This window comes from Parambassis ranga, chromosome 15 (assembly GCF_900634625.1).
Source record: "Parambassis ranga chromosome 15, fParRan2.1, whole genome shotgun sequence".
Classification (NCBI taxonomy): Eukaryota; Metazoa; Chordata; class Actinopteri; family Ambassidae; genus Parambassis; species Parambassis ranga.
The window spans coordinates 9798776-9811704 of NC_041035.1; the positions used below are offsets into that span (position 1 = coordinate 9798776).

Consider the following 12929-nt stretch of genomic DNA (forward strand, 5'->3'; position numbering starts at 1 on the left):
ATTTCATATATCACTGAGACAAGCACCACCTTTTTAGAACTCAAACACACGGCAGGCTTTTTGAACCCTGCATGCCTTCTTTCATTCTAAAGCATCAATGCTCTTTGCAACTTTCAACTCTGTAATCCTCTATCAAATAGCTCAGTAATCCTAGCTGCCTCTTACATGGCATAATGCATGATCATTTGGGCTGCTCCTCATTTCACTTCAGAGCATTAACAGCTTGCAATACTGGAAAAAAATGACCTGAAATTCTGGTTTGGTTTCTCAAGAAATGTTGGGCATGTTTGGATATTAATTAAAAAATGACACATTTTAAACATTCACATTTTTTTTAGTTAAAAAAGAAAAGTCTTCTCTGCCTTATGCTAAATGGGCCACCAGAGGTTGCAGTAAGTTCAATGGCTGTTCCACACACCTTCTCAGTCCAAACTAGATCGGGGCGGATGGACTTTTGGTTTTTAGCCAGCAATGCAATATTGCACAAAGATGAACAAGTTGGATTAGAGAGGGTAATCTGCAAAATTTCATGTTTTATGTAACCTTGGAATAGTGTGCATGTTCGGCTCATGTCTACACAAATACCCAGCGAGTGGTTTAGTGTAACTTCATAATTAGTAGTGCTGACATTGACCTCAGAGCTAAGGGGAGCAAAGGGGCTTGTATCCGGATAATATATTACATATTTGAAGAACATCTGGTGAGGTTTTAAAAAACTGCAACACATGTAATATTGTTGTGTAAGGCCTTCTTCAAACATCCCATATTCTACATTTTTCTCTTGCTGTACTTGAAAATTATGACTGTTATGAAGGTTGCTGAAATACAATAGCTCTTAAATATGCTGCACCAGTGATCATTTGAAAAATATGTGATCAAGTAATTTATGCACACCTTTGGGGTTAGGCGTATGCAGCTTCTCCTCCGTCTCCAGGTAAGGGCAGTAGAGTACGTGTGCAGGCTCATTAAGGAGGTGTTTTTCTCTGTCTGGCGTTGTCTGGCTCTCTCTGTGTGGGTCAGTGTATTTAAGGCTACAACCTAATAATCTGCACACATTGCTGTATGTTCTAATAACAGCCACAAGCTGGGTGTGGTAGTGCACAGCAATCATGGACCAATGTAATGTTATGTAATGTTATTTTAATAACAAACAATGTAACAAAAAAATAATATGGTAGAAGTAGGTGGCGCTTTACACCTGCAGAGGAGGATTAAAGGTCATCCTAACATAGGGACTTTGGTTGCCTTCCCCCAGGCTTATCTCTTTAGTCAGTTCAAGTGTCATGCAATCTCTTGTAAGGAGCTTGGTTGGATCCCAAATAAACAGTCTCGCTTGTTGAAATGTGAATGACTTCAATCCCAACAAGGGATCTTGGTTGAAGTGTAAGCCACTAGTGTGTCAACACGATTCAAAGGGTGGGATTTATCTGACACAAATTAAAAAAAAAACTGTCAATAGTTTTGAATCAATTGACACGTCAGGAGTTTTGTGAAATCTTTATTGATTTACAAGGAATGAAGATGATCATTGTTTCAGTTTATTTAAACTTTCACACACACACACACACATGCACACACAAAGCAACACAAGGTCCATTTAGAGCTCCTTATTATCTCACAGGATCAAGTTGTTATGTAAGTGGATGGTAAAAATGATTTCTAACACACTGAGAAGAACTCAATTGTGAAATATGAGTTACCGGTACATTTCCATGATAACTGGGCCATCGGCTGCTGCATGGGTCTTGTTTGAGGTGGTTTTGCCTGCTGTCAGAGCTAGTAAGGTTTCTGCATCCTCTTCTGCTCCAGCCTCATCTTGAGCTCTGAAACCAGTGCTTTGTTCATAGTGTCCTGCCTGGTCATGGCTGGCTTCTTTTTTGGTCTGGGTGCCACTGTTGCTGAGACTGTGGGAACAGTCCACTGCCTCTCTCCTGGGACGTATGAAGGTGGTGGAGGGGGCAGGCAAGGAGCACAGGGAGGCGGAGGCCAGTGTCTCACCACATTCCCAACATTGTTGTTATAGTTGACATTGTCTCCAACTACTTCATTCTCTGCAACTACCTCAGGCTCGCGCACTTCCTCCTCAACCCGGAATTTCTCTCCCGGAGGCTCTCGGGCCTTCAAGGGATTTTTGAAGTTCCAGGTGCGCTGTTTCCGCTGCCTCCTCCGTACGCGGCGGCTGGGAAGGATCCGATTGGACTTCTTGTTGCGCATGAATGTTGCAGTGGAGATGATGACTGTCACTATGACCATGAGACTCATGACACCAGCAATCATACCTAGGATTTGCAAAGGCTTGTTTCTACTCTGCAATAAAAATGATCCCAAAGTCCCCCCCTTGAGATGGGTCTGTAAAAGAGCACAGGGAGAATTCACATCCATAGGACTGTGGTCATAGTCTGTCAGACAAAAACTACTTTTTAACTGCCCCGTGTGTGTTCTGTCATACTGCATATTTTCCTCTAGGAGGAAAGAAATACAAAAATTCTACATTTTAGTCAAGACAAGATCAGAGAGGTTAACAGGGAAACCTATATATTAAATGAAATAATTGATGAATGGAAACTAGAATTATGGTGTTATGGATACGTAGAGAAAACAAGCATGGGGAAATGTTGAGAATTTTCATTGTGCTCCTGTACTCTTTTACAGACACAGCTTTGTTTGCAAAAATAATCTCTCTGAAAATGAACTGCTATCAATTCGTGGTACCACAGAGTGAAAACAACAGTACTGCTGTGCTGATGATCTCAAGGCAAGCTGCATTTATGGCACAGGCCTCCTTATAATCTTTCTGATCTTGCCGTGAGGTTTTACACGGGACTTTTTCACAGAGTTCCAGTATATAAGAGTTGAAATGAAGATTGTCAGTGAAATGGCCAGGATGACAACGGTCAAACATATCCCAAACACAGCCCCCGGACGTTTCCTTAGGCCCAAGAAGTATGAGACAAATCTGGATTTGATCTGAAAACATGACAATTGCAATTATGTAAGATTCTGTTTTTTTTTTATTACTATAAATTATAAAATGCTATTTTAAATGTGCAATTGGTGCTGAGGGTGAAGCTGCACCTCCATGTACACACTTGCTTCAGCAATGCAACATACAGTGTGTACATATAATAGGGCAGCTTCATGTAGTCATTTAATAAATTGCAGTTTATGGAACTTCCACAATAACTTCATATTTAGCCCCAGAGGTTGTTATTTGGTTTAACATCAATCAAATCAGGATTGGAAGTTCAAACTGGCCCTCACATCACACCCAATGCCTAAAATCTACACATGCCCTGCTTTCTCTGATTGGAGACTTTGGACTTCCACATCTAACCATATTTGTTGTTTCAGGTCTCATTAGCAATCAACCTGTGCTACTGTTTATGCGCTACATGCTGTATAGAGCTACTCCGTTGCCACTTACTGCTTCAGTGATGTCAATCTTGATGACTGCGGTAGTGCTGAAGGACGGCTGGCCTCTGTCCCGTGCCTGCACCACCAGTGACCAGGTGCAGTCTCTCTTCTTGGTGATGTTCTGGATGATCGCCATTGACTTGATGTAGGACTTGAGCATGATCTCCCCCGTGTCAGCATTAATGTCAAAGATGTTGTTGTCTGGCTCGGCTTTCATGATGGCGTACTCTATAACATTGTTCGGTATCTCTGCATCATCATCTACCGCCTGCAATGAAGCATCTTATTAGAGCTATAATTGTAAAGTACTCAGTAGGATTAATTTCATTTCATAAATACATACCTCTATTTTCACTGGTGCTCCGATCACCATGGTCTTCTCAAGGAAGTTATCATTGAAAGCAGGTGGATGGTCGTTCAGGTCCAGCACAGTCACAAAGATTTCTGCCAGGCTGTACTTTCCCTCTGCATCTTCTGCTTTCACATAGAAATTGTACTTCGATCTCACTTCTGCATCTAGGCTCGCCCATGGCTGAGTATAGATGATCCCTGTTTCAGACTGGATCAGGAACCTGCAAACAATCAGATGCTGTCTTGAAACTGATCTCATGCAGTACTTGTAGGAAACACATACTAGTTTTCTAAATCTTTAATTATTTTGAATAAGAAGTTTCAGCTGGATTGGTGTTAGATGGTTTGACTCACTGACATGTTTAGTTACCCTACAGTGACTTTTAAAGTGTAAGGTGGGAGCAAAGAACAGTCTATTTTCACCTCCAATCCCATTACAGGATTAATACAAACAGAGGGCAGGCAGGCAAAGATCAGGCTGTGTAGGCCTGTTTACACTCAGTGAAGAAAATGTTATTAAAACCAGAATCAGTAAGTGTCAGCCATGTATTGATTCATTGCAATTTAAAGTTCACAGCAGCGCTTTGGAGGGTAATATGAGGTGACACAGATTCAAAACGGTTTTGACTAAACAAGTATATGCACTAAGCTAAAGTGTTCCAAATCTCCCTCCTCTGCCTACTTTAGAAATCCTTCTTCTCGCGACCATGTGACATATCTCCTCTAATTCTTTGCTACAGAGCTCAAAATCTGTGCTGAGAGGTCCAGAAATACTTTCCACCTACATTTGTTTGTAAGAGATTAAATACCGTATGCCCCTGCTAACATACATCTGTCTGTGTATGCTGGCATTTACTTTTATGTTTAAAGGTAAGAGTATGAAACACATGTTAGTGAGAGAGAGGACACAGCCTTCTGATCTTTACTCGTAGGCCGAATGCCTTCCTGGAAAACTAATAAAAATTGACTTCAAGAAAAATGCCAGCAAATCCTCAAAGAGCCACAGGCAATAAAGAAAGAAAAGCACATTCTTGAAAAAAATACAAGCAAACAAATAAGTCTGAAGACTGCTGTGTTATCATGATTCATACAGTAGTACAGTAGTCTACAATAAAATAACAATCCATTATATATATATATATATATATATATATATATATATATATATATATATATATATATATATATATATATATATATATATATATATATTTCAGTTCACCTGAGAGACAATGAGTGTGTCTACGATATTTATGTTTTTATGAATGGTGTGCCTGTTTTTCACTGCTGAACTGTAATACCCAGGCCAGAGTATGTTGTGTAAGTGTTTTTTTTTTGGAATGTTTTCATTGTCATTCACTGTGAGACTGCTTTCCTCAACAAACACATGTGACATAATCACTACACAAAAAAACACGATAGACACAGAGGACAGGCAACACAGTAGTAAACCATATTCAGTTGAGATCGCTTTTTAATGTGCCTTTTGCTGTCAACGGGTTAATGCTGTGTATTCTGGATGTGTGAAGATGTTTTGGTTGAGATATTTATTCATATTAAGACTAATAGTGTTGAAAAGAGCTCATATGTTGCTACTCACAAGTCAGCTCCTGATCCATAAATAGAGTATTTGACTTCACCCCAAGGTCCTGAGTCAGGATCTGTTGCCTGGAGACAAGCAGAAAAAAAAATTACCCAGAAGTCACCTTATATTTTCCACAGGTTAGGTTTGGGTTCTCCCAAATCTCGTTTGTGAAAATAATGTTGTAAATCTGCAGTGCTACATATAACAAGTAAGCTAGCTTGTATACCTAAATATTGTGCTTTTGATCATTGTCTCTGTATTGACTAATCAAGTTGTATTTTTACTGTTACTCATACTATGAGTATTTTGTTACTCCTGTATCTGGGTATGTTCAGTTGTAGACTTTGAGTTAGTAGAGTAGGCGTTCATATCCCCCCCACATAGTGTCAGGCTAATAATTGTCAGCTCTAAAATGAATGAATCTGAGCTGGATTGGAACATGGTGTTACAGCACTGAGCTATAAAAAGACTGATTTTTGATGTCATAGGAACATCATCATGGGCATCAGCTAATCTGTCTGTCTGGAGCTGCTGGGATGCCTGTTCGCTGTCTGCATGTGTCCAAGGTCACTTGTTGGCTGTTCTTTTATCTGATTGAAATTGCCTGGGATCAAGGCAACAAGCCTGTGTGGTGTTCACGCAAGGGCAGGATTTATTAGTGAGCCTCCCCGTTGCTTTGAGCCTCTGCAGAGCTGATACAAACTGACAAGGGCAAAGGATGAGATGGTTAAAAAAGAAAATCAATCAATGCATCGCATCCTTAGAAGTGTCCACTTTGAGCACATATTTGTGTGCTGTAGCTGCATGTGCTACTGAGCATTAGAGGGGGAAAAGTCTGGGGAATTTACTGTTATACAACAAAATGAAAGTGATAGCCATCTGGCAGCTTACCTCGCCTAGCTTTTATCTACATGTTTTTACATATTATCCCAACCCCCAATGCCCAAAAAGTCCACATTTAGAGAATTAATGGCCCTGTTGAACATTTTGTTAAATTCAGCATTCCTCTTTAGCTTGGAGTGACGTACGTTAGTGATAGCGTGTATTTTTAGACGGGATGAAGGCAAGCTCACCGTGACTGTCACCACGTTGGAGCCGCCAGGTGAATTTTCTGGAATCCTGGCAATGTAGTACTCTGAGGAGAATTTAGGAGCATTGTCGTTGGTGTCCATGAGATGAATGACAATGTCTGCTGTGGCGCTGAATTTCTCTGGTGTGTCAACCTCCACTGCAAGAAGCTGAAGAAGTGAGAGTAGGAAGAAGTGATTGATTTCTGCTGATGGATTTCTTAATCTTTTTATAATCTTTGCTTTGTGTAAAGGGCTAACCTTGTATGTTAAGAAGTGATGTTTCTCATAGTCCATGGCAGCAGAGTCCTCTACTAAGATTGTGACCTGAGCCTCATTGAGAACAGTCTGAGGGACTACTCGCAGCATTCGCCCTGGTCCAATCAGTCTCAGATTAAATTTAGCATTTGCACCCTGCACAAACACATCATCATGTTACTAAATATTGAAATGATACATATGCGAAGACCCATTTATATCTGCATTTGTTACAAAACAGCATATAATCCATGTGGTGTATAGTCTGTTCAATCAGTATAAAAGCCTTTCATACAGTAATGTAAGAGAAATCAATAGGATATCGGTAGCAGCAGTAATATTCTGGCTGCACTGTAATATTAGTGGACAGAAACGGCCCGCCTGATGTTGTAACAGTATTATCAGAGTAAACATCCATTTGGATGCGGCTCATAGAGCTCAACAAGCTGGAAACACACTTGCATAAGCTGACAAATGCCATAGTTAGAAAGCACCTTTTAATTTGTTGGTTTACTTTCAAATTTATTCAATTTGCAATGGAGTGTCTGTGATAATGCCAAGATAATATGAACAAAATCCCTCCATACAATGTTGGTGGTATTTTGTTATTAGAAAACAATGTAATTTCCTTTGAAAATGAGTGTTATTACACAATCATTGCTCCTTCTGGTCAGCTAAGCTCAGTGCTGAAATATGACACGTGCTCAGTATAATATGCACATTTTCAATATTTTTTCAATCTAATTTCAGTGACTGTAAATATGGAGGACAACAATGGTCCCACCTGATCTGAGTCATTGACGCTGATTTTAAGTCCCCGGAGTATCTCTCCCTCCGGTGGATGCTCATACATGGTTAGCTCGAACATGTTCTGCCGGCCGTTCTCTCCGTAGAAAGTGGGTGGATTATTGTTCAGGTCTACCACACGGATCACCACTGTAGTCACACTGTAGTCCATTAGACGGCCAGTTGGACTCATTTCTGAAGCCTGGACACATGGGAATCAAATTTTTATTTTTAAATGAAATATTAATGTGCATTTAACCGAATATACAAATGAGCTGCAGCTTACCCTGACTATAATGTTAAAGATTTCTCTCCTCAGAAACATGGGGAGAGTCAGCAGAGTTATACAACCACTTGTTCTATTGATGCTAAAAACACCGTCATCACCTGGTGAGACAAACAATAGGACAACAAACAATTTTACTACATTTGTATTACATTTGTTTTACTTAAAAAGTAGACTTCGAATGCCGTGTTTACCATCGTCGAATGAGTACCGGATTGGATTAGGATTCCCTATGTCACCATCTTTGGCAACAACAGTGAATATTTCAGATCCCTGAGGAAAGACAGTGAGTGGCATTTACTGTATCAATAAATCAATAAATCAGCTGACCTCACAGACAAATGACCATTTGGATAACTGAATACTATGAAAGCATAATATCTCAAAATTAAAACAACATTAATGTTGCACTTAATCTAACTTCATCCTTGCCAAAAAGCCCTGATGACGTACAAAAACTCACAACAAATGTTTATCTTCTCACCTCAAAGTTACATTTAAATGTCATGCTTCTAATTATTGTCATTTGGATGAAAGGCAGAATGTGTAATCTGTCTGTAATGTGACATTTTGTGGTGACGATAAAGCTCTGAAGATGACAGGAAGGGCGGACATGAAATGCCAGCAATTAAAGCCATTTCTGATGTGAGATAATGGTGGGTGGCCTGAGTTTATTTCATCCCTTATTATCTATAAATCCAACTATTACAAATAATCAATAGTAAAAAAAATTAAAGTACAGAGTCACAGGGAGATGTTTTTTGTAATACTTACTGGCACGGAAATCTCATAAACATAACCAAAGTAGGGCGTTCCAATGAAAGACGGGGGAGTGTCTTGTGCATCAATCACATTAATAGTCAGTGTAGCCGAGGACGACAGAAACTGCTCCTTACCATTAAAGTTACCACCACCGTCCTACAACAAAAGAATAATAAAATACATTTAAAAATACATTTCAAACAAAAACTCTAAAAACATCAAACTGATAATAGAGTAGAAAGTTAACTGTGATTACAATGTAGTGTTTTTAGCATTTGACAAATATATATTTATATATATATATATAAATATATATATATATATATATATATATATATATATATATATATATATATATATATATATATATTGGAAATGCAACATTGTTATGTGATGTTATGTGAAACACTTTATAATACTCTTGGTACCTTTGCGATGACAGTGACAAAGTGTGTCTTTGTTTTCTCATAGTCCAACATTTCTCTGGATTTAATACGAAGGACACCACTGTGTCTGTCAATGGTGAACAAAGTGGACTGAGAATTCTGAAACAGAGAATGGAACAAGAGCGTTATTTTGAAAGCACACACACACAGACTCAAAGGAGGTCACACAATTAAAAGCATGTCATTGAAAAACCTTTAAAGCCTTTAGACAAACACTCACGTGAGATATCATTAAAGTGGTCAGATGGCTGCATAAAAACACTCAGAGGCCACTTGAATTAGGCCACAGCCTATCTCTTTGTCCATCTGGATGTAAAGGAGCCATATGCTCAAGGACAGAGCAGGCAGGTGAAAGCTGCTGTGTCCAGATGTGAACTGCCTCACTCGTCACTGTCACTTCCAGGCCAGCTGTTCTGTGGTCCTAATAGTCCAAAGTGCAAACTAACATTCGCTGCCATCCCTGCTGCTAAAGCAGCTCTCTAAGCCTCCAGTGCTTGACACAAATGTAATTGTGATTTAATCCCTGTGTTCATAACTACACCAATATTATTCAGGCACATGTACACTGGGAAATCCAAGTGTTTAATATGTTACCAATACACCTATATATTATTGCATCCGTTTGTTCTTTGCTGTACTCATTTTCAATAAAAGTCCCAAGAAGGTGACATAAATGAGCAGGCAGCATGTGAGTGATACCTGGAGGTAGTATGTGACTGAGCCCCCTGAGCCTGTGTCCTTGTCCACCGCCTCCGCTTTGTAGATGCTGCTTCCAGAGTCCGTTGTCTAAAATGTACAACACAGAAAATAATTATGATTCCAACCCATATTAGTTTTAGTCATCCAGAAACTGACAAACCTCTGGTTTGACTTACTTCCACTACGTCAATAATTGCAGGCATGTTTTTGAATTCAGGTTTTTCATCGTTTGCATCCATCACAAATATTGTGACTCTTTCCACAACCTGAAAAAGGAAAGTTAGAGGAAGATGATGAGAAAAGGGATTAGAAACATTTGACAGGTTGATGAAGATGATGATGAAGAAGAAGGCAAAAGAAGCATAAGTTAGATGGATAGATACTATTAACAGTACTAGGTTTGACTCTTCATAAATGACTTGAATACCTTGCTTTTACCATCAGTGATGCTGACATGAACGTCAATGGAATCTTCTTTCTGGGCAAACAATGAAAGACATGTAAATATTTAGACATTCCCAGTGAACAGCTGGCCTCATACTGTTTCTACAGGTACATTCACATCCTCTGTTGCTTGTTTTTACCTCTCTGTCCAGCTTTTCCACTAATGTGATGTTTCCAGATTTTGGGTCGACCCTGAAGTACTCTTTGGAACCAGGATCAAAAGAAAGGCCGTAACTCACCTCTTGGCCTTCAGGGTCTGTGCCATTGAGACAGTAGATTTGTGTACCTAAAGGAAAGGACCACAGGATTAGACTCAGCTGGATGTCAGTGGCAGTTCAGTTGAGGTTACGACTGCTGTGGAAAAGGCCAAACACAGTTCAGTTCAATAAGTATCCTGACCAGCGCCTGGTTTAGAGGGACAGCTGCACTGCATTCACAGCCAGCACGCCGGCCCTCTCATCAACAGGTGGCACCAGCAGATGAGCATGTTAGTGTGAGCACCAGACAACATCTGTTCATCTATCAAAGACTATTTAACATGCCGGACTCTTGGATACTGGCAACTGAAAACACACGCCATTTTATTGATTGGTTGTTCCACAGGCCTATTAGTGCTATCGTCCTGCGTGTCAGAGGTCAATCTCACCGACGGGCATGTCCTCCGACAGGCTGAACAGTGCCAAGTTCCCGTTGTCGCTGTAGGGTCCATTGTCATAGAAATAGGGGGCAAAGTCTGCAAGTGCTGAAGACAGAGACATTCATGGCTGCATCAGTTTATTAAATCTCTTAAATCTCTACAGGAGCCATCAATCATTTGATCAGTTTTACTGTTCATCAAAGGTACTCACTTCAAAGGGACAATCAAATGATGATTTTTTTCTGTTCTGTTCTGTCCATTCATCCATTAAGACTGTTTTGGGGTGAGTTGCTATGATATTGTTCACTAAACAGTCTGTGAGTTTTCTAGAGTACCTGGATATTTGTATGGACTTTGCAATTACATTACATTTTTGCCATAAACTTTATATTGGAGAAATGGCAGAACTCTCTGCCACCGATAGCAGCTCTGCAACTCAACACAATCTAGATAGGTAAATAGCTATAGGAACATTTGTTTTTGAGGTAAACTGTCCCTTTAAGTACTAGCTTACACCCTCTGCTGCTTTGGTCACTTGAGTGGGATTACAGCTGAGTGACATCAACCTCCTAAGATACCTTTTCTAAAAATAAATATATTCTCAGCTAGGCTAAAGATCCCAAAAACCAAATCTATACACCAAACTAAGCAAGAATATATATATATTTATATATATATACCAAGAACTAACTAAATGGTTAAACAGCATTCAGAATCTGATCACATCAACATAACACAACTGTAGCAGACATTAAATAATGAAAACTTGAAAACTTACCAACACAGACGTGCACAAAGAGAAAAAGTAGTGTCAAATGTAATATTTTTACATTCTTCATCCTAAAGAATGAAGTTGTGAAACGCCACCATGAAGACGGCTCTGTGGACACTCCTCTACATCAGGTACAACTCTCAAGGTGCTTGTGGCGAGTGGAGGCTAAAGGCAGCTGCTTACATGCTAATCCAATGACACATCTTAAGAGTTACACTAGGGGCCCCCCTCAGTCCAACTGGGCTTCAGCAACCGCCACTCCACGGGGATCTCAGGGATACACAACAGCTTATAAACAGGTTTACTTTGGATTTTTGATATATCTTCATTCAGACATAATATTTTATAATAACACTATTTTATTGCTGAACCAATAAAATACTGCATTGAGTTTTATTGTTTGTTGTTTGTTGTTTTCCTCTTTTAGATAACTGTTGACAACGTGGAGGGACGAAATAATGCAGAATCTATGCTGTTATACTGGTCAGTGGTTCATCCATGTTGTATGCACCATCTGCTGTGCACTGCAGCACCATCTGTTGAATTAGATAAAAGAAGAAGCAAAATACTCCAGTATTTACTCAGTTTACATATGCTTATTTTAAAATCACTTCAATTATTTCAAAGAGCTGATACAGCTTAAACTGCCCCCAAAATGCTCTCTAAACGTTCCAAAATATACATACATGTCCTCACTTTTTTCCATTACAGTCAAAATACCTTTCAGATCATTAACTCCACCATGTATGTCTGTATGCATTTAGATTTGGCCTTCTTCTGCTGTCCATCAGAAGAGGCTTCTGTCTTACTTTTGGTGTCCGAGTACATGCAAAAGTAAGGCATGAAAACCAATATAGCTCATAAAAAAATACTTATATCGGAGATTGAAAGCTGTAGGTGGGGCTTTCCCCTCTATATGACATCATCAGCCTGCAATGAATGTTCAGACATACTGGAAGAAGGAAGGAACTACAGGATTGATATTTTTTCTGTACTTCTGTTCAGAAACAACAAACAAAAGACCTAATCCTAAATACTAAACCCATTGCATTTTAGAAAATAGTATATACTGCAGCCTATAGTCATTCATTCAGATTTGCAGGGCTTAAAGTAAACACTAAAATATAACATTTCTAGATGTGACATTTTGTCTTTACAAAAAAGGACTGTATGATCTCTATGAACACCATTAAAACACTTTGCATGCAAGAGGATTTACACACATGAATAAATCATTTTACATCTATTCTCATGCTGATATTAAATCTACTGCATAATCTGAGAGGTCCCCATAGAAGGTACAGTGGATAGCATGGCCTTAGTGTTTGTTTAGTGTATGAATCTTCACATAGGGAAACAGCAGAAATTTTATGTTCACTGTCCTCTCAGCAGTCAATACTCAAATATCATGTCAGTAAATTT

General features: G+C 39.3%; 1 protein-coding gene across 1 annotated transcript; it reads right to left on the minus strand.

Moving 5' to 3' along the window:
• Window positions 1-1763: 1763 nt before the first annotated feature.
• cdhr1a (cadherin-related family member 1a) lies at window positions 1764-11645 on the minus strand. Its single transcript, XM_028423610.1, has 17 exons — window positions 11514-11645; window positions 10745-10840; window positions 10239-10384; window positions 10082-10132; window positions 9831-9920; window positions 9655-9741; window positions 8938-9054; window positions 8522-8665; window positions 7942-8020; window positions 7748-7848; window positions 7460-7663; window positions 6679-6831; window positions 6424-6588; window positions 5366-5433; window positions 3758-3986; window positions 3425-3682; window positions 1764-2349 (listed from the first exon to the last, which is right to left on the minus strand). Exons 1-17 carry the CDS (start codon window positions 11572-11574, stop codon window positions 1777-1779), a joined length of 2622 nt encoding a protein of 873 aa, XP_028279411.1. The 5' UTR covers window positions 11575-11645; the 3' UTR covers window positions 1764-1776.
• Window positions 11646-12929: the final 1284 nt, after the last annotated feature.